General features: G+C 43.0%; 1 protein-coding gene across 1 annotated transcript; it reads left to right on the top strand.

Moving 5' to 3' along the window:
* Nucleotides 1-1350: 1350 nt before the first annotated feature.
* On the top strand, nt 1351-3909 carry LOC132886813 (uncharacterized). Its single transcript, XM_060921929.1, has 6 exons — nt 1351-1626; nt 2123-2251; nt 2368-2561; nt 2701-2848; nt 2942-3146; nt 3222-3909. Exons 1-6 carry the CDS (start codon nt 1411-1413, stop codon nt 3524-3526), a joined length of 1197 nt encoding a protein of 398 aa, XP_060777912.1. The 5' UTR covers nt 1351-1410; the 3' UTR covers nt 3527-3909.
* Nucleotides 3910-22689: the final 18780 nt, after the last annotated feature.

Below are 22689 nucleotides of genomic sequence, written 5' to 3'. Positions count from 1 at the left end.
CAAACCAAAACAAAGGCTGCTCTAAACCAAAACAAAATCTGCTCCAAATCAAAACAAAAGCTGCTCCAAACCAAAACAAAGGCTGCTCCAAACCAAACAAAGGCTGTTTCAAACCAAAACAAAGGCTGCTCCAACAAAAAACAAACGCTGCTCCAAACCAAAACAAAGGCTGCTCCAAAACAGACGCTGCTCCAATCCAAAACAAAAGCTGCTCCAAACCAAAACAAAAGCTGCTACTAGCCAAAACAAAAGCTGCTCCAATCCAAAACAAAGGCTGCTCCAATCTAAAACAAAGGCTGCGCCAAATCAAAAGAAAGGCTGCGCCAAACCAAAACAAATGCTGCTCCAAACCAAAACAAAGGCTGCTCCAATCCAAAACAAAGGCTGCTCCAACCCAAAACAAATGCTGCTCCAAACCAAAACAAAGACTGCTCCAAGCCAAAACGAAGGCTGCTCCAAACCAAAACAAAAGCTGCTCCAAACCAAAACAAAAGCTGCTACTAGCCAAAACAAAAGCTGCTCCAATCCAAAACAAAGGCTGCGCCAAATCAAAACAAAGGCTGTGCCAAACCAAAACAAATGCTGCTCCAAACCAAAACAAAGGCTGCTCCAAACCAAAACAAAGGCTGCTCCAATCTAAAACAAAGGCTGGACCAAATCAAAACAAAGGCTGCGCCAAATCAAAACAAAGGCTGCGCCAAATCAAAACAAAGGCTGTGCCAAACCAAAACAAATGCTGCTCCAAACCAAAACAAAGGCTGCTCCAAACCAAACAAAGGCTGTTTCAAACCAAAACAAAGGCTGCTCCAACCCAAAACAAACGCTGCTCCAAACCAAAACAAAGGCTGCTCAAAGCCAAAACAGAGGCTGCTCCAAACCAACACAAAGGCTGCTCCAAAACAGAGGCTGCTCCAATCCAAAACGAAGGCTGCTCCAATCCAAAACAAAAGCTGCTCCAAACCAAAACAAAAGCTGCTACTAGCCAAAACAAAAGCTGCTCCAAACCAGAACAAAGGCTGCTCCAAACCAAAACAAAGGCTGCTCCAAACCAAAACGGTCCGTGTACGTCGCGGCCATCAGATAACGGTTTTGATTTAGAAAAATAAAAAATAGAAAATGACCTGTATTTCGTTTTTCGTTTTAAAATCAATGAACAGAAAACGGAAGACGACCGGACCTGACTCTTCACTTGACTTTCTGTGCAGTGTAAATAATGGTAATTTGAAATTGAGAAAAAATTCTATTCCCGATTTTACCTAAAGGCCTTTCTTAATGACCCGGAAGCTGTGCTCTCCTGCGAGCGCCACAAAACCTGACCCGGAAGCTGTGCTCTCCTGCGAGCGCCACAAAACCTGAAAATACCGCCTCTACGGAGAAGACATTTGTATGTAGCCAACTGTTAGATCCAAAATGTCTTTAGATCAGTACTCGGATTTTATAAAACACAGGAGATTAAGTGGGATGGCATGTGCCGATATTGCTGCAGCACTGACGGGTCACTTTGGTTCTTTAAGAGGATTTTCAGAGAGGAATGTACGGCGGTGGTGCAAAGAGCAAGGACTTGGCGCAAAGGATTTCTGCCCTGACAGGCAATTGGAAAGTGAAGTGGCGAAAGCTATTGAAGAGGTGCGGTGTTTGTCACAGTTTGAATAAAAATGTTTTATGTTCCGGTATTCCAAAAGATCGCGTAGCGCTGCAGTTGCATAGTTGACACATGATTGTGCATATGCAGAGTATCTCGTCTTCTCAACACACAACACACCTTGTAGGCCATACAAGGGAATTTTCTGTAACATACATAATTACTGAGTGTAAAAAATGCAGTGAAATTGGGCTGCACTGAGGGGGGTGGTGGTGGATGATGTGAACAAAGGGCACGAGCGAGCCTATGTGGCTTGCTTGGGGGGTGAGGGGGGCAGTTAAAATTCGAGCAGAAGAAACCTTGGGCAGATCCCTGGCTCAAAGAGTCAACCCAGTTAACTGCCAGCTAGGGGTCATGCAGGAAGAGGGAGTCAAGGAGAAGGCCTTGTGTGTGTGTGGGGGGGGGGGGGGGCATGAATTAATCTTAATAATGATAAATGCATCATGATAAATGCATCAAAACATAAAATTCCTTTCTCAGACTGGGTCGTACTACGGAAGAAAAATGATGACCGGCTATCTTGCTGCAAAAGGGGTCAAAGCTTCTGAGGGCAGAGTGGGCAAAGTCCTACAAACAGTTAATCCACCATACCATGCAGCAAGACAGCAAGTAAGGCCAAATACAATGTCTCATCATACATAGGCTTGTTGAAAAGGTATTGAAAAGGTGTGCATACCAATGAGAGACAATTTTTATTTATCATCTATTTATTTATTTTACTATAGGGTGCCAGAAACCTTAACCCAGTCCCTTACAATGCTGAATATGTGGGTCACAAGTTACACATTGACCAAAATGAAAAATTGGTCATGTTTGGAGTGACCCATGTCATGGCTATTGATGGGTACAGTAAGAAGATTGTTGGGCATTCAACAATGCCCATCAAAAACAACATTATAATTTATGATGAAGTGTACAGGTAAGAAAAAAAAGAAAAGAAAGAAAATATGCCCCCCTTTCTTGAGAGGATCACCATTATAGATGTTAGCTGTTCAATGTATTTGTTAGTAATTCTATTTAAGCTTGACATTTTCCACATGTTTATGTATTGTTTTCAGGCCAGCTGTGATGTCCTACGGGATATGGGACCAAGTGCGTGTAGACTGTGGAAGGGAGTTTTTCTTGATCTTATTTGTCCAGGAGAAGCTGGCTGCATACCGCCACAACAAGGAAAGGCAGCCATACCTTCAAACGCCATCGACCAGGGTAAAACAAATCACACACATCAATCTAATTAATGCTTGCTGTACTGGGTGCCTGTAGCATGACACTATCCTCATAATCTTTTCATCTGCACAGAATCATACAATTGAAAGGATGTGGTTAGAAGTAAATCAAAGGGTAAATTTTCCCCTGAAGACTGCGCTTGTTCAGATGTGTGACCAGGAGGAAATTTGTTTGGATGACAGCTTGACAAAATTCTGCACATCCAACCTAACATGTCACATATCCCGAATTGGCCTCACAAATTTTGTGAAAGCATGGAATGCCCACAGAATTCCAGGTACTTACATTGTTATTTATTTTGTTTTTGTCAGTAAGCATGTATAGCTACATATCAAGCCCTTATTTTTAACAGGAAAGGGGATACCAAATCTCCTCTGTGGTCAAGGATGCCCGGCAAAGGTCTTGGAAGACAACCTACCTATTGGTGAAATTGCAGCAGACCTCTACCAGCAGGAAGTGGGGACAGCACTGACCAGAGAAGCCGTGTTTGGCACAGACCCTTTTTCCAATGAGGAAGCCCGCAGAAATGCTGAAAGCGAGTTTGCATCACACTTTGATCCCTTGTCACTTTTGCACAGTGCAGTCAACAACAATTTCAGCCCATTTCAGAATGCACTTAGGTGTCTTATTGATATCACTAGACAACATGCTGCTTAAGAGTAATGTTTGCTTCCTTAACATTAGTCCTGCAATTTCAGGATTGTAATACACTGCTTTGTCTTGCCATTTACCATGTCTTTGATGGTTGAGCAGAAGGTTCTTATGAAAGATGCACAATCCAAACAATGATGCTCAGAAATAAACATTTATTATCAAAGGCCAAAGGAAATATGCATTTTATATGAATTGTTTTATTCAGTAACCACTCTAGTTTAGGCCTCTGTACTCTGAACAGTCCAAACAACGATGTCCAAAAATAAACATTTATTAAGAACGAAAAGTAAGAGGCCAGTAGCAGCTCACAAAATTAGGCCTCTGCAGTCTTAAAAAATAACAGCACTGCAGAGAGACCCAGTGTCTCATGTATATTTTCACTAAAAGCTTCAGCTCTGCATTTCAGGCAGTGCTCAGAGGTAAGCAGCCACTGCTCCACACAGGTCCAACACCCAACAAGAGACCTGCAACAGGTTGCAAAGACGGGTCTATCCATTATATCTGCAAAATATCAAAGAAGAGAAAACTATGTAATAATGGTAAATGAATTATAGTTATAATTTGTTTTACCCTCTAAATGAGAAGTCATAAGTGCTTCACCAACACCCCTCATTCACCAATTTACACACAATGAATCACCCCTTTGCTTTGCACTTTTAATTACAGAGAATGGATCAGCAGCATGTCCATGCTGTGTAGTTTCATACCTTTACAAACAAGGCAGGATACACCTTCCATTGCTGGCTTCAGGGCAGCAGTCGTCAGAGCTGCTGTAGTCGTAGTCTTGACCACCTCTGACAGCCGGGTTATGTTGTCTCTAATTTCTTGTAGTTGGTCCAGTGTTTGCTGGACTGGAAAGCTATCCTCAACCCTGCGACTTAAATGTACAGAAAAAAATGAGCTAGTTCTATACATTATTCAACAAAGGAGTGAAAAGCTTTTTCCACTTTGGCAATTGCTTTACGTCATTTTGTATTACCTAGTTCTTGATCTTCGCCCTGACTGGAACTCCTGGAAGTCCTCATCCATCAAGGCATAAATCTTCCTTGAATTTTGTTTCCAGTAGTGGGCAGCTTAAAAGTCAGAGTACATATCACAACATATCAACATAATATATAACATATAACAAAAACAACATCAGTCTTAATTCAAAAACAGCAAGCTAAGGTTAGATAATTACTTCTTGTGCCTTCGGAATCCATAATCTTGTTCCCCTGAGAGTCAGTGAGGGTGATTAGGTGATCAGTGCCAAGGGCTTCTTTCACTTTGGTTGAGATACCTTGTAGTGTGGCTTCAGCCTCAGTGAATCTAATCACAAGTGTGCGTGAGGTTGTCAGCCGGTTGTCAACAACATCAGCAAAGTGTACTGACCTGAAGATAAAACAAAAACACATTCAGTTGCTCATGTTTCCTACTTCGACAGCTGAAATATCAGTAACACACACACACACACACCTTCAGTATCCTCACGGAAGTGAGTGCACCCCTAAACTCAAATGTGCACCTGTAAGGCATCCTCCAGCAGAAGGTAGAGGAGCACAAGGTGTCTAACATCCATGTGCTCAGTAGCGTCATCATGGAGACACACACACCTATACATGTGTGTGTTTTATTTAGCAGTAGATATTAGGTAGCTCACCTTTGAAATGTTCTTCCCATTGGTCCCTGTCGTATATTTGACAGACTGGGAGAGGAGGAGGAAGATGAGGAGGAGAAAGAGGCTAGCCGTCTAAATGCAAAAGGTGTAGAGCATGTAGGAGCATTGTGTGCGGCGTTTTGCTCGGGGTCGCCATGCACCTCGTAGTGTCCACGGCTTACCAGAGTCAATGTTGAAAAATACCCAGTGTCTTCTGGGAATAGGGCCGTATTGGAATCATCCGTCAGATATAGGGAATCCCCAGTGATCTGTGGAGTTGAACAAAATTAGAAGCAATGAGCATGATTAAGATTTTTAGGCTATCCACCTAATTTCATGCTCCCATCACCCTCTCCTCTTTCTGTCCTCTCTTGCTAATACACCACCGTCTCCACTTTATCCCCCCACGCGCACATAGACGACCACCACCATCCCACTGAGCAGCCAACATCATTTAGCCTACATGTTTTGTGACCTGCTCTTAACTGGTGACCTGACCCATACGAAAAAGAACAGTAAAGAACTTATAAGAATTTACCACTGTCTTAGTAGTAAATCCTTATAAGGATTTATAAATAGGCGGCACGGTGGTGTAGTGGTTAGCGCTGTCGCCTCACAGCAAGAAGGTCCTGGGTTCGAGCCCCGGGGCCGGCGAGGGCCTTTCTGTGTGGAGTTTGCATGTTCTCCCCGTGTCCGCGTGGGTTTCCTCCGGGTGCTCCGGTTTCCCCCACAGTCCAAAGACATGCAGGTTAGGTTAACTGGTGACTCTAAATTGACCATAGGTGTGAATGTGAGTGTGAATGGTTGTCTGTGTCTATGTGTCAGCCCTGTGATGACCTGGCGACTTGTCCAGGGTGTACCCCGCCTTTCGCCCGTAGTCAGCTGGGATAGGCTCCAGCTTGCCTGCGACCCTGTAGAAGGATAAAGCGGCTAGAGATAATGAGATGAGATTTATAAATAAATATATATGCCATGTATGATTTACTCCTGAAAGTGGCCCATTTTGCATTTTCCTCATACAAATTTATGAAAATCTAGTATGTATGAAGTGAACATTGTGCATGGTTTTTACAGATAATGTGTATGATGAATTACACCGTCTTTGTATGCTTCATGTAATGTTTGTAGTTTTAAATTATATTTTACAGTTTAAAATGTACATGCCTTTTATATGTAAATCCAACACAAACATATGTGGATTTACATATAAAAGGCATATACATTTTAAACTGTAAAATATAATTTAAAACTACAAACATTACATGAAGCATACAAAGACGGTGTAATTCATCATACACATTATCTGTAAAAACCATGCACAATGTTCACTTCATACATACTAGATTTTCATAAATTTGTATGAGGAAAATGCAAAATGGGCCACTTTCAGGAGTAAATCATACATGGCATATATATTTATTTATAAATCCTTATAAGGATTGATCCTTATATTTATAAGGATTTAATACTAAGACAGTGGTAAACTCTTATAAATTCTTTACTGTTCTTTTTCGTATGGGTTCAGTTTGGGGAAACCATTTCATGTCCCGAAAAATACACCAAATATGCCAATGCAATATTAAAACGCCAGTGTATTAGCCAATAAGTTTGCACTGAATGACTGAGGTTATTTTAATGGACATATGGACGGTTTAATAACACTTCTTGCTAGCTGGCTGGCTAGCCGGGTTGCAATAGGCACGTAAGAAAAGAAAGTTTTAGGACAAATTAAACAGAAAGGTGTCGTCTGATGCCCATGTAACACACAGTATTACATAATTATAGCTGCCATAACTGAGAAAGTCGTGGTGGTGGGGATAGTGATACTTTTTGCTTATTGGCGTGACAGAGCCGATGACTAGCAATCTAGTTGTTATAGCAGGCCTACTATTTTCTAAACTGCAAATTCTTAGCACCTGGAAAATCCTTCCAATCTTTGCCACGGTCATGTCCTCCTCCTTTACGGCCAGTCGCTTTGCGCCCTTGAACAAAACGTAGCTGTTCATAGTAGCCTACCTGCCACAACTACACGTACACGGGTCTGAACAACGCCTACAGATATCTCTCGTCGCGAGTAGCTCGCGGAGAGCACAGCTTCCGGGTCATTAAGAAAGGCCTTTAGGTAAAATCGGGAATAGAATTTTTTCTCAATTTCAAATTACCATTATTTACACTGCACAGAAAGTCAAGCGAAGAGTCAGGTCCGGTCGTCTTCCGTTTTCTGTTCATTGATTTTAAAACGAAAAACGAAATACAGGTCGTTTTCTATTTTTTATTTTTCTAAATCAAAACCGTTATCTGATGGCCGCGACGTACACGGACCCAAAACGAAGGCTGCTCCAATCCAAAACAAAAGCTGCTTCAAACCAAAACAAAAGCTGCTACAAGCAAAAACAGAAGCTGCTCCAATCCAAAACAAAGGCTGCGCCAAATCAAAACAAAGGCTGCACCAAATCAAAACAAAGGCTGCTCCAAACCAAAACAAAGGCTGCTCTAAACCAAAACAAAATCTGCTCCAAATCAAAACAAAAGCTGCTCCAAACCAAAACAAAGGCTGCTCCAAACCAAACAAAGGCTGCTCCAAACCAAAACAAAGGCTGCTCCAACAAAAAACAAACGCTGCTCCAAACCAAAACAAAGGCTGCTCCAAGCCAAAACAAAGGCTGCTCCAAAACAGAGGCTGCTCCAATCCAAAACAAAAGCTGCTCCAAACCAAAACAAAAGCTGCTACTAGCCAAAACAAAAGCTGCTCCAATCCAAAACAAAGGCTGCTCCAATCTAAAACAAAGGCTGCGCCAAATCAAAAGAAAGGCTGCGCCAAACCAAAACAAATGCTGCTCCAAACCAACACAAAGGCTGCTCCAATCCAAAACAAAGGCTGCTCCAAACCAAAACGAAGGCTGCTCCAAACCAAAACGAAGGCTGCTCCAATCCAAAACATAAGCTGCTTCAAACCAAAACAAAAGCTGCTACAAGCCAAAACAAAAGCTGCTCCAATCCAAAACAAAGGCTGCGCCAAATCAAAACGAAGGCTGCTCCAAACCAAAACAAAGGCTGCTCCAAACCAAAACAAAGGCTGCTCCAATCCAAAACAAAAGCTGCTCCAAACCAAAACAAAGGCTGCTCCAAACCAAAACAAAGGCTGCTCCAACCCAAAACAAACGCTGCTCCAAACCAAAACAAAGACTGCTCCAAGCCAAAACAAAGGCTGCTCCCACCCAAAACAAACGCTGCTCCAAACCAAAACAAAGGCAGCTCCAAATCAAAACAAACGCTGCTCCAAACCAAAACAAACGCTGCTCCAAACCAAAACAAAGGCTGCTCCAAAACAAAACAAAGGCTGCTACAAAACAAACGCTGCTCCAAACCAAAACAAAGCCTGCTCCAAAACAGAGGCTGCTCCAACCGAAAACAAAAGATGCTCCAAACCAAAACAAAGGCTGCTCCAAACCAAAACAAAGGTTGCTCCAATCCAAAACAAAGGCTGCTCCAAACCAAAACAAATGCTGCTCCAAACCAAAACAAAGGCTGCTCCAAACCAAAAAAAGGCTGCTCCAAACAAAAACAAAGGCTGCTCCAAACCAAAACAAAGGCTGCTCCAATCCAAAACAAAAGCTGCTCCAAACCAAAACAAAAGCTGCTACAAGCCAAAACAAAAGCTGCTCCAATCAAAAACAAATGCTGCTCCAATCAAAAACAAAGGCTGCACCAAATCAAAACAAAGGTAGCGCCAAACCAAAACAAAAGCTGCTCCAATCAAAAACAACTGCTGCTCCAATCCAAAACAAAGGCTGCTCCAAACCAAAACAAAGGCTGTTTCAAACCAAAACAAAGGCTGCTCCAAACCAAAACAAAGGCTGTTCCAAACCAAAACAAAAGCTGCTCCAATCCAAAACAAAGGCTGCTTCAAACCAAAACAAAAGCTGATCCAAACCAAAACAAAAGCTGCTCCAATCCAAATCAAAGGCTGCTCCAACCCAAAACAAAGGCTGCTCCAAAACAGAGGCTGCTCCAATCCAAAACAAAAGCTGCTCCAAACCAAAACAAAGGCTGCTCCAAACCAAAACAAAGGATGCTCCAATCCAAAAGAAAGGCTGCTCCAAACCAAAACAAAAGCTGCTTCAAACCAAAACAAAGGCTGCTCCAAAACAAAACAAAGGGTGCTACAAAACAAACGCTGCTCCAAACCAAAACAAAGCCTGCTCCAAAACAGAGGCTGCTCCAACCGAAAACAAAAGATGCTCCAAACCAAAACAAAGGCTGCTCCAAACCAAAACAAAGGTTGCTCCAATCCAAAACAAAGGCTGCTCCAAACCAAAACAAACGCTGCTCCAAACCAAAACAAAGGCTGCTCCAAACCAAAAAATGGCTGCTCCAAACCAAAACAAAGGCTGCTCCAATCCAAAACAAAAGCTGCTCCAAACCAAAACAAAAGCTGCTACAAGCCTAAACAAAAGCTGCTCCAATCAAAAACAAATGCTGCTCCAATCAAAAACAAAGGCTGCACAAAATCAAAACAAAGGTAGTGCCAAACCAAAACAAAAGCTGCTCCAATCAAAAACAAATGCTGCTCCAATCCAAAACCAAGGCTGCTCCAAACCAAAACAAAGGCTGCTCCAATCCAAAACAAAGGCTGCTCCAATCTAAAACAAAGGCTGCACCACATCAAAACAAAGGCTGCGCCAAATCAAAACAAAGCCTGCGCCAAATCAAAACAAAGGCTGCTCCAATCTAAAACAAAGGCTGCCCCAAATCAAAACAAAGGCTGCGCCAAACCCAAAACAAAGGCTGCTCCAATCCAAAACAAAGGCTGCTCCAATCTAAAACAAAGGCTGCACCAAATCAAAACAAAGGCTGCGCCAAATCAAAACAAAGGCTGCTCCAATCCAAAACAAAAGCTGCTCCAAACCAAAACAAAGGCTGCTCCAAACCAAAACAAAGGATGCTCCAATCCAAAAGAAAGGCTGCTCCAAACCAAAACAAAAGCTGCTACAAACCAAAACAAAGGCTGCTCCAAAACAAAGGCTGCTCCAATCCAAAACAAAAGCTGCTCCAAACCAAAACAAAGGCTGCTACAAACCAAAACAAACGCTGCTCCAAACCAAAACAAAGGCTGCTCCAATCCAAAACAAACGCTGCTCCAAACCAAAACAAAGGCTGCTCCAAACCAAAACAAAGGCTGCGCCAAATTAAAACAAAGACTGCACCAAACCAACACAAATGCTGATCCAAACCAAAACAAAGGCTGCACCAAACCAAAAAAGGCTGCTCCAAACCAAACCAAAGGCTGTTCCAAACCAAACCAAAGGCTGTTCCAAACAAAAACGAAGGCTGCTCCAATCCAAAACAAAGGCAGCTCCAAATCAAAACAAACGCTGCTCCAAACCAAAACAAACGCTGCTCCAAACCAAAACAAAGGCTGCTCCAAAACAAAACAAAGGCTGCTCCAAAACAAACGCTGCTCCAAACCAAAACAAAGCCTGCTCCAAAACAGAGGCTGCTCCAACCGAAAACAAAAGATGCTCCAAACCAAAACAAAGGCTGCTCCAATCCAAAACAAAGGCTGCTCCAAACCAAAAAAAAGGCTGCTCCAAACCAAAACAAAGGCTGCTCCAAACCAAAACAAAGGCTGCTCCAATCCAAAACAAAAGCTGCTCCAAACCAAAACAAAAGCTGCTACAAGCCAAAACAAAAGCTGCTCCAATCAAAAACAAATGCTGCTCCAATCAAAAACAAAGGCTGCTCCAAACCAAAACAAAGTCTGTTTCAAACCAAAACAAAGGCTGCTCCAAACCAAAACAAAGGCTGTTCCAAACCAAAACAAAGGCTGCTCCAATCCAAAGCAAAGGCTGCTTCAAACCAAAACAAAAGCTGATCCAAACCAAAACAAAAGCTGCTCCAATCCAAATCAAAGGCTGCTCCAACCGAAAACAAGGGCTGCTCCAAAACAGAGGCTGCTCCAATCCAAAACAAAAGCTGCTCCAAACCAAAACAAAGGCTGCTCCAAACCAAGACAAAGGTTGCTCCAATCCAAAACAAAGGCTGCTCCAAACAAAAACAAACGCTGCTCCAAACCAAAAACAAAGGCTGCTCCAAACCAAAAAAAGGCTGCTCCAAACCAAAACAAAGGCTGCTCCAATCCAAAACAAAAGCTGCTCCAAACCAAAACAAAAGCTGCTACAAGCCAAAACAAAAGCTGCTCCAATCAAAAACAAATGCTGCTCCAATCCAAAACAAAGGCTGCTCCAAACAAAAACAAAGGCTGCTCCAATCCAAAACAAAGGCTGCTCCAATCTAAAACAAAGGCTGCGCCAAATCAAAACAAAGGATGCGCCAAATCAAAACAAAGCCTGCGCCATATCAAAACAAAGGCTGCTCCAATCTAAAACAAAGGCTGCCCCAAATCAAAACAAGGCTGCGCCAAACCCAAAACAAAGGCTGCTCCAATCCAAAACAAAGGCTGCTCCAATCTAAAACAAAGGCTGCACCAAATCAAAACAAAGGCTGCGCCAAATCAAAACAAAGGCTGCTCCAATCCAAAACAAAAGCTGCTCCAAACCAAAACAAAGGCTGCTCCAAACCAAAACAAAGGATGCTCCAATCCAAAAGAAAGGCTGCTCCAAACCAAAACAAAAGCTGCTTCAAACCAAAACAAGGGCTGCTCCAAAACAAAACAAAGGCAGCTCCAAAACAAACGCTGCTCCAAACCAAAACAAAGCCTGCTCCAAAACAGAGGCTGCTCCAACCCAAAACAAAAGATGCTCCAAACCAAAACAAAGGCTGCTCCAAACCAAAACAAAGGTTGCTCCAATCCAAAACAAAGCCTGCTTCAATCCAAAACAAAGGCTGCTCCAAACCAAACCAAAACGCTGCTCCAAACCAAAACAAAGGCTGCTCCAAACCAAAACAAAAGCTGCTCAAATCCAAAACAAAGGCTGCTCCAAACCAAAACAAAGGCTGCTCCAAAACAGAGGCTGCTCCAATCCAAAACAAAACATGCTCCAAACCAAAACAAAGGCTGCTCCAAACCAAAACAAAGGCTGCACCAAACCAAAAAAAGGCTGCTCCAAACCAAAACAAAGGCTGCTCCAAACCAAAACAAAGGCTGCTCCAATCCAAAACGAAGGCTGCTCCAATCCAAAACAAAAGCTGCTCCAAACCAAAACAAAAGCTGCTACAAGCCAAAACAAAAGCTGCTCCAATCAAAAACAAAAGCTGCTCCAATCTAAAACAAAGGCTGCACCAAATCAAAACAAAGGCAGCACCAAACCAAAACAAAGGCTGCTCCAAACCAAAACAAAGGCTGCTCCAATCCAAAACAAAGGCTGCTCCAATCTAAAACAAAGGCTGCACCAAATCAAAACAAAGGCTGCGCCAAATCAAAACAAAGCCTGCACCAAATCAAAACAAAGCCTGCGCCAAATCAAAACAAAGGCTGCTCCAATCTAAAACAAAGGCTGCCCCAAATCAAAACAAAACGCTGCTCCAAACCAAAACAAAGGCTGCTCCAAACCAAAACAAAGGCTGCTCCAATCCAAAACAAAGGCTGCTCCAAAACAGAGGCTGCTCCAATCGAAAACAAAACATGCTCCAAACAAAAACAACGGCTGCTCCAAACCAAAACAAAGGCTGCTTCAAACCAAAACAAAAGATGCTCCAAACCAAAACAAAAGCTGCTCCAGTCCAAAACAAAGGCTGCTCCAACCCAAAACAAAGGCTGCTCCAACCCAAAACAAACGCTGCTCCAAACCAAAACAAACGCTGCTACAAACCAAAACAAAGACTGCTCCAAGCCAAAACAAAGGCTGCTCCCACCCAAAACAAACGCTGCTCCAAACCAAAACAAAGGCAGCTCCAAATCAAAACAAACGCTGCTCCAAACCAAAACAAACGCTGCTCCAAACCAAAACAAAGGCTGCTCCAAAACAAAACAAAGGCTGCTACAAAACAAACGCTGCTCCAAACCAAAACAAAGCCTGCTCCAAAACAGAGGCTGCTCCAACCGAAAACAAAAGATGCTCCAAACCAAAACAAAGGCTGCTCCAAACCAAAACAAAGGTTGCTCCAATCCAAAACAAAGGCTGCTCCAAACCAAAACAAATGCTGCTCCAAACCAAAACAAAGGCTGCTCCAAACCAAAAAAAGGCTGCTCCAAACAAAAACAAAGGCTGCTCCAAACCAAAACAAAGGCTGCTCCAATCCAAAACAAAAGCTGCTCCAAACCAAAACAAAAGCTGCTACAAGCCAAAACAAAAGCTGCTCCAATCAAAAACAAATGCTGCTCCAATCAAAAACAAAGGCTGCACCAAATCAAAACAAAGGTAGCGCCAAACCAAAACAAAAGCTGCTCCAATCAAAAACAACTGCTGCTCCAATCCAAAACAAAGGCTGCTCCAAACCAAAACAAAGGCTGTTTCAAACCAAAACAAAGGCTGCTCCAAACCAAAACAAAGGCTGTTCCAAACCAAAACAAAAGCTGCTCCAATCCAAAACAAAGGCTGCTTCAAACCAAAACAAAAGCTGATCCAAACCAAAACAAAAGCTGCTCCAATCCAAATCAAAGGCTGCTCCAACCCAAAACAAAGGCTGCTCCAAAACAGAGGCTGCTCCAATCCAAAACAAAAGCTGCTCCAAACCAAAACAAAGGCTGCTCCAAACCAAAACAAAGGATGCTCCAATCCAAAAGAAAGGCTGCTCCAAACCAAAACAAAAGCTGCTTCAAACCAAAACAAAGGCTGCTCCAAAACAAAACAAAGGGTGCTACAAAACAAACGCTGCTCCAAACCAAAACAAAGCCTGCTCCAAAACAGAGGCTGCTCCAACCGAAAACAAAAGATGCTCCAAACCAAAACAAAGGCTGCTCCAAACCAAAACAAAGGTTGCTCCAATCCAAAACAAAGGCTGCTCCAAACCAAAACAAACGCTGCTCCAAACCAAAACAAAGGCTGCTCCAAACCAAAAAATGGCTGCTCCAAACCAAAACAAAGGCTGCTCCAATCCAAAACAAAAGCTGCTCCAAACCAAAACAAAAGCTGCTACAAGCCTAAACAAAAGCTGCTCCAATCAAAAACAAATGCTGCTCCAATCAAAAACAAAGGCTGCACAAAATCAAAACAAAGGTAGTGCCAAACCAAAACAAAAGCTGCTCCAATCAAAAACAAATGCTGCTCCAATCCAAAACCAAGGCTGCTCCAAACCAAAACAAAGGCTGCTCCAATCCAAAACAAAGGCTGCTCCAATCTAAAACAAAGGCTGCACCACATCAAAACAAAGGCTGCGCCAAATCAAAACAAAGCCTGCGCCAAATCAAAACAAAGGCTGCTCCAATCTAAAACAAAGGCTGCCCCAAATCAAAACAAAGGCTGCGCCAAACCCAAAACAAAGGCTGCTCCAATCCAAAACAAAGGCTGCTCCAATCTAAAACAAAGGCTGCACCAAATCAAAACAAAGGCTGCGCCAAATCAAAACAAAGGCTGCTCCAATCCAAAACAAAAGCTGCTCCAAACCAAAACAAAGGCTGCTCCAAACCAAAACAAAGGATGCTCCAATCCAAAAGAAAGGCTGCTCCAAACCAAAACAAAAGCTGCTACAAACCAAAACAAAGGCTGCTCCAAAACAAAGGCTGCTCCAATCCAAAACAAAAGCTGCTCCAAACCAAAACAAAGGCTGCTACAAACCAAAACAAACGCTGCTCCAAACCAAAACAAAGGCTGCTCCAATCCAAAACAAACGCTGCTCCAAACCAAAACAAAGGCTGCTCCAAACCAAAACAAAGGCTGCGCCAAATTAAAACAAAGACTGCACCAAACCAACACAAATGCTGATCCAAACCAAAACAAAGGCTGCACCAAACCAAAAAAGGCTGCTCCAAACCAAACCAAAGGCTGTTCCAAACCAAACCAAAGGCTGTTCCAAACAAAAACGAAGGCTGCTCCAATCCAAAACAAAGGCAGCTCCAAATCAAAACAAACGCTGCTCCAAACCAAAACAAACGCTGCTCCAAACCAAAACAAAGGCTGCTCCAAAACAAAACAAAGGCTGCTCCAAAACAAACGCTGCTCCAAACCAAAACAAAGCCTGCTCCAAAACAGAGGCTGCTCCAACCGAAAACAAAAGATGCTCCAAACCAAAACAAAGGCTGCTCCAATCCAAAACAAAGGCTGCTCCAAACCAAAAAAAAGGCTGCTCCAAACCAAAACAAAGGCTGCTCCAAACCAAAACAAAGGCTGCTCCAATCCAAAACAAAAGCTGCTCCAAACCAAAACAAAAGCTGCTACAAGCCAAAACAAAAGCTGCTCCAATCAAAAACAAATGCTGCTCCAATCAAAAACAAAGGCTGCTCCAAACCAAAACAAAGTCTGTTTCAAACCAAAACAAAGGCTGCTCCAAACCAAAACAAAGGCTGTTCCAAACCAAAACAAAGGCTGCTCCAATCCAAAGCAAAGGCTGCTTCAAACCAAAACAAAAGCTGATCCAAACCAAAACAAAAGCTGCTCCAATCCAAATCAAAGGCTGCTCCAACCGAAAACAAGGGCTGCTCCAAAACAGAGGCTGCTCCAATCCAAAACAAAAGCTGCTCCAAACCAAAACAAAGGCTGCTCCAAACCAAGACAAAGGTTGCTCCAATCCAAAACAAAGGCTGCTCCAAACAAAAACAAACGCTGCTCCAAACCAAAAACAAAGGCTGCTCCAAACCAAAAAAAGGCTGCTCCAAACCAAAACAAAGGCTGCTCCAATCCAAAACAAAAGCTGCTCCAAACCAAAACAAAAGCTGCTACAAGCCAAAACAAAAGCTGCTCCAATCAAAAACAAATGCTGCTCCAATCCAAAACAAAGGCTGCTCCAAACAAAAACAAAGGCTGCTCCAATCCAAAACAAAGGCTGCTCCAATCTAAAACAAAGGCTGCGCCAAATCAAAACAAAGGATGCGCCAAATCAAAACAAAGCCTGCGCCATATCAAAACAAAGGCTGCTCCAATCTAAAACAAAGGCTGCCCCAAATCAAAACAAGGCTGCGCCAAACCCAAAACAAAGGCTGCTCCAATCCAAAACAAAGGCTGCTCCAATCTAAAACAAAGGCTGCACCAAATCAAAACAAAGGCTGCGCCAAATCAAAACAAAGGCTGCTCCAATCCAAAACAAAAGCTGCTCCAAACCAAAACAAAGGCTGCTCCAAACCAAAACAAAGGATGCTCCAATCCAAAAGAAAGGCTGCTCCAAACCAAAACAAAAGCTGCTTCAAACCAAAACAAGGGCTGCTCCAAAACAAAACAAAGGCAGCTCCAAAACAAACGCTGCTCCAAACCAAAACAAAGCCTGCTCCAAAACAGAGGCTGCTCCAACCCAAAACAAAAGATGCTCCAAACCAAAACAAAGGCTGCTCCAAACCAAAACAAAGGTTGCTCCAATCCAAAACAAAGCCTGCTTCAATCCAAAACAAAGGCTGCTCCAAACCAAACCAAAACGCTGCTCCAAACCAAAACAAAGGCTGCTCCAAACCAAAACAAAAGCTGCTCAAATCCAAAACAAAGGCTGCTCCAAACCAAAACAAAGGCTGCTCCAAAACAGAGGCTGCTCCAATCCAAAACAAAACATGCTCCAAACCAAAACAAAGGCTGCTCCAAACCAAAACAAAGGCTGCACCAAACCAAAAAAAGGCTGCTCCAAACCAAAACAAAGGCTGCTCCAAACCAAAACAAAGGCTGCTCCAATCCAAAACGAAGGCTGCTCCAATCCAAAACAAAAGCTGCTCCAAACCAAAACAAAAGCTGCTACAAGCCAAAACAAAAGCTGCTCCAATCAAAAACAAAAGCTGCTCCAATCTAAAACAAAGGCTGCACCAAATCAAAACAAAGGCAGCACCAAACCAAAACAAAGGCTGCTCCAAACCAAAACAAAGGCTGCTCCAATCCAAAACAAAGGCTGCTCCAATCTAAAACAAAGGCTGCACCAAATCAAAACAAAGGCTGCGCCAAATCAAAACAAAGCCTGCACCAAATCAAAACAAAGCCTGCGCCAAATCAAAACAAAGGCTGCTCCAATCTAAAACAAAGGCTGCCCCAAATCAAAACAAAACGCTGCTCCAAACCAAAACAAAGGCTGCTCCAAACCAAAACAAAGGCTGCTCCAATCCAAAACAAAGGCTGCTCCAAAACAGAGGCTGCTCCAATCGAAAACAAAACATGCTCCAAACAAAAACAACGGCTGCTCCAAACCAAAACAAAGGCTGCTTCAAACCAAAACAAAAGATGCTCCAAACCAAAACAAAAGCTGCTCCAGTCCAAAACAAAGGCTGCTCCAACCCAAAACAAAGGCTGCTCCAACCCAAAACAAACGCTGCTCCAAACCAAAACAAACGCTGCTACAAACCAAAACAAAGGCTGCTCCAAACCAAAACAAAAGCTGCTACAAACCAAAACAAAGGCTGCTCCAAAACAAAGGCTGCTCCAATCCAAAACAAAAGCTGCTCCAAACCAAAACAAAGGCTGCTACAAACCAAAACAAACGCTGCTCCAAACCAAAACAAAGGCTGCTCCAATCCAAAACAAACGCTGCTCCAAACCAACACAAATGCTGATCCAAACCAAAACAAAGGCTGCACCAAACCAAAAAAGGCTGCTCCAAACCAAACCAAAGGCTGTTCCAAACCAAACCAAAGGCTGTTCCAAACCAAAACGAAGGCTGCTCCAATCCAAAACAAAGGCAGCTCCAAATCAAAACAAACGCTGCTCCAAACCAAAACAAACGCTGCTCCAAACCAAAACAAAGGCTGCTCCAAAAAAAAACAAAGGCTGCTACAAAACAAACGCTGCTCCAAACCAAAACAAAGCCTGCTCCAAAACAGAGGCTGCTCCAACCGAAAACAAGAGATGCTCCAAACCAAAACAAAGGCTGCTCCAAACCAAAACAAAGGTTGCTCCAATCCAAAACAAAGGCTGCTCCAAACCAAAACAAACGCTGCTCCAAACCAAAACAAAGGCTGCTCCAAACCAAAAAAAGGCTGCTCCAAACCAAAACAAAGGCTGCTCCAAACCAAAACAAAGGCTGCTCCAATCCAAAACAAAAGCTGCTCCAAACCAAAACAAAAGCTGCTACAAGCCAAAACAAAAGCTGCTCCAATCAAAAACAAATGCTGCTCCAATCAAAAACAAAGGCTGCACCAAATCAAAACAAAGGTAGCGCCAAACCAAAACAAAAGCTGCTCCAATCAAAAACAAATGCTGCTCCAATCCAAAACAAAGGCTGCTCCAAACCAAAACAAAGGCTGTTTCAAACCAAAACAAAGGCTGCTCCAAACCAAAACAAAGGCTGTTCCAAACCAAACCAAAAGCTGCTCCAATCCAAAACAAAGGCTGCTTCAAACCAAAACAAAAGCTGATCCAAACCAAAACAAAAGCTGCTCCAATCCAAATCAAAGGCTGCTCCAACCCAAAACAAAGGCTGCTCCAAAACAGAGGCTGCTCCAATCCAAAACAAAAGCTGCTCCAAACCAAAACAAAGGCTGCTCCAAACCAAAACAAAGGATGCTCCAATCCAAAAGAAAGGCTGCTCCAAACCACAACAAAAGCTGCTTCAAACCAAAACAAAGGCTGCTCCAAAACAAAACAAAGGCTGCTACAAAACAAACGCTGCTCCAAACCAAAACAAAGCCTGCTCCAAAAAAGAGGCTGCTCCAACCGAAAACAAAAGATGCTCCAAACCAAAACAAAGGCTGCTCCAAACCAAAACAAAGGTTGCTCCAATCCAAAACAAAGGCTGCTCCAAACCAAAACAAACGCTGCTCCAAACCAAAACAAAGGTTGCTCCAATCCAAAACAAAGGCTGCTCCAAACCAAAACAAACGCTGCTCCAAACCAAAACAAAGGCTGCTCCAAACCAAAAAAAGGCTGCTCCAAACCAAAACAAAGGCTGCTCCAAACCAAAACAAAGGCTGCTCCAATCCAAAACAAAAGCTGCTCCAAACCAAAACAAAAGCTGCTACAAGCCAAAACAAAGGCTGCTCCAATCCAAAACAAAGGCTGCTCCAAACCAAAACAAACGCTGCTCCAAACCAAAACAAAGGCTGCTCCAATCCAAAACAAAAGCTGCTCCAAACCAAAACAAAAGCTGCAACAAGCCAAAACAAAGGTTGCTCCAATCCAAAACAAAGGCTGCTCCAAACCAAAACAAACGCTGCTCCAAACCAAAACAAAGGCTGCTCCAAACCAAAAAAAGGCTGCTCCAAACCAAAACAAAGGCTGCTCCAAACCAAAACAAATGCTGCTCCAATCCAAAACAAAGGCTGCACCAAATCAAAACAAAGGTAGCGCCAAACCAAAACAAAAGCTGCTCCAATCAAAAACAAATGCTGCTCCAATCTAAAACAAAGGCTGCTCCAAACCAAAACAAAGCCTGCACCAAATCAAAACAAAGGCTGCTCCAATCTAAAACAAAGGCTGCCCCAAATCAAAACAAAGGCTGCGCCAAACCCAAAACAAAGGCTGCTCCAAACCAAAACAAAGGCTGCACCAATCAAAAACAAATGCTGCTCCAATCCAAAACAAAGGCTGCTCCAATCTAAAACAAAGGCTGCACAAAATCAAAACAAAGGCTGCGCCAAATCAAAACAAAGGCTGCTCCAATCCAAAACAAAAGCTGCTCCAAACCAAAACAAAGGCTGCTCCAAACCAGAACAAAGGATGCTCCAAACCAAAACAAAGGTTGCTCCAATCCAAAACAAAGCCTGCTTCAATCCAAAACAAAGGCTGCTCCAAACCAAAACAAAACGCTGCTCCAAACCAAAACAAAGGCTGCTCCAAACCAAAACAAAAGCTGCTCCAATCCAAAACAAAGGCTGCTCCAAATCAAAACAAAGGCTGCTCCAAAACAGAGGCTGCTCCAATCCAAAACAAAAGATGCTCCAAACCAAAACAAAGGCTGCTCCAAACCAAAACAAAGGCTGCACCAAACCAAAAAAAGGCTGCTCCAAACCAAAACAAAGGCTGCTCCAAACCAAAACGAAGGCTGCTCCAATCCAAAACGAAGGCTGCTCCAATCCAAAACAAAAGCTGCTCCAAACCAAAACAAAAGCTGCTACAAGCCAAAACAAAAGCTGCTCCAATCAAAAACAAAAGCTGCTCCAATCTAAAACAAAGGCTGCACCAAATCAAAACAAAGGCAGCGCCAAACCAAAACAAAGGCTGCTCCAAACCAAAACAAAGGCTGCTCCAATCCAAAACAAAGGCTGCTCCAATCTAAAACAAAGGCTGCACCAAATCAAAACAAAGGCTGCGCCAAATCAAAACAAAGCCTGCGCCAAATCAAAACAAAGCCTGCGCCAAATCAAAACAAAGGCTGCTCCAATCTAAAACAAAGGCTGCCCCAAATCAATACAAAACGCTGCTCCAAACCAAAACAAAAGATGCTCCAAACCAAAACAAAGGCTGCTCCAATCCAAAACAAAGGCTGCTCCAAAACAGAGGCTGCTCCAATCGAAAACAAAACATGCTCCAAACAAAAACAACGGCTGCTCCAAACCAAAACAAAGGCTGCTTCAAACCAAAACAAAAGATGCTCCAAACCAAAACAAAAGCTGCTCCAGTCCAAAACAAAGGCTGCTCCAACCCTAAACAAAGGCTGCTCCAACCCAAAACAAACGCTGCTCCAAACCAAAACAAATGCTGCTACAAACCAAAACAAAGGCTGCTCCAAACCAAAACAAAGGCTGCTACAAACCCAAACAAAGGCTGCTCCAAAACAAAGGCTGCTCCAATCCAAAACAAAAGCTGCTACAAACCAAAACAAAGGCTGCTCCACAACAAAGGCTGCTCCAATCCAAAACAAAGCCTGCTACAAACCAAAACAAACGATGCTCCAAACCAAAACAAAGGCTGCTCCAGTCCAAAACAAAGGCTGCTCCAACCCTAAACAAAGGCTGCTCCAACCCAAAACAAACGCTGCTCCAAACCAAAACAAATGCTGCTACAAACCAAAACAAAGGCTGCTCCAAACCAAAACAAAGGCTGCTACAAACCCAAACAAAGGCTGCTCCAAAACAAAGGCTGCTCCAATCCAAAACAAAAGCTGCTACAAACCAAAACAAAGGCTGCTCCACAACAAAGGCTGCTCCAATCCAAAACAAAGCCTGCTACAAACCAAAACAAACGATGCTCCAAACCAAAACAAAGGCTGCTCCAAACCAAAAAAAGGCTGCTCCAAACCAAAACAAAGGCTGCTCCAAACCAAAACAAAGGCTGCTCCAATCCAAAACAAAAGCTGCTCCAAACCAAAACAAAAGCTGCTACAAGCCAAAACAAAAGCTGCTCCAATCAAAAACAAATGCTGCTCCAATCAAAAACAAAGGCTGCACCAAATCAAAACAAAGGTAGCGCCAAACCAAAACAAAAGCTGCTCCAATCAAAAACAAATGCTGCTCCAATCCAAAACAAAGGCTGCTCCAAACCAAAACAAAGGCTGTTTCAAACCAAAACAAAGGCTGCTCCAAACCAAAACAAAGGCTGTTCCAAACCAAAACAAAAGCTGCTCCAATCCAAAACAAAGGCTGCTTCAAACCAAAACAAAAGCTGATCCAAACCAAAACAAAAGCTGCTCCAATCCAAATCAAAGGCTGCTCCAACCCAAAACAAAGGCTGCTCCAAAACAGAGGCTGCTCCAATCCAAAACAAAAGCTGCTCCAAACCAAAACAAAGGCTGCTCCAAACCAAAACAAAGGATGCTCCAATCCAAAAGAAAGGCTGCTCCAAACCACAACAAAAGCTGCTTCAAACCAAAACAAAGGCTGCTCCAAAACAAAACAAAGGCTGCTACAAAACAAACGCTGCTCCAAACCAAAACAAAGCCTGCTCCAAAAAAGAGGCTGCTCCAACCGAAAACAAAAGATGCTCCAAACCAAAACAAAGGCTGCTCCAAACCAAAACAAAGGTTGCTCCAATCCAAAACAAAGGCTGCTCCAAACCAAAACAAACGCTGCTCCAAACCAAAACAAAGGTTGCTCCAATCCAAAACAAAGGCTGCTCCAAACCAAAACAAACGCTGCTCCAAACCAAAACAAAGGCTGCTCCAAACCAAAAAAAGGCTGCTCCAAACCAAAACAAAGGCTGCTCCAAACCAAAACAAAGGCTGCTCCAATCCAAAACAAAAGCTGCTCCAAACCAAAACAAAAGCTGCTACAAGCCAAAACAAAGGCTGCTCCAATCCAAAACAAAGGCTGCTCCAAAGCAAAACAAACGCTGCTCCAAACCAAAACAAAGGCTGCTCCAATCCAAAACAAAAGCTGCTCCAAACCAAAACAAAAGCTGCTACAAGCCAAAACAAAGGTTGCTCCAATCCAAAACAAAGGCTGCTCCAAACCAAAACAAACGCTGCTCCAAACCAAAACAAAGGCTGCTCCAAACCAAAAAAAGGCTGCTCCAAACCAAAACAAAGGCTGCTCCAAACCAAAACAAATGCTGCTCCAATCCAAAACAAAGGCTGCACCAAATCAAAACAAAGGTAGCGCCAAACCAAAACAAAAGCTGCTCCAATCAAAAAC

The sequence above is a fragment of the Neoarius graeffei genome, chromosome 1, assembly GCF_027579695.1.
Source record: "Neoarius graeffei isolate fNeoGra1 chromosome 1, fNeoGra1.pri, whole genome shotgun sequence".
NCBI classification, from domain to species: domain Eukaryota; kingdom Metazoa; phylum Chordata; class Actinopteri; order Siluriformes; family Ariidae; genus Neoarius; species Neoarius graeffei.
Note: the sequence above shows the minus strand (reverse complement) of the source record. Positions and strands in the feature narration are given on the sequence as shown.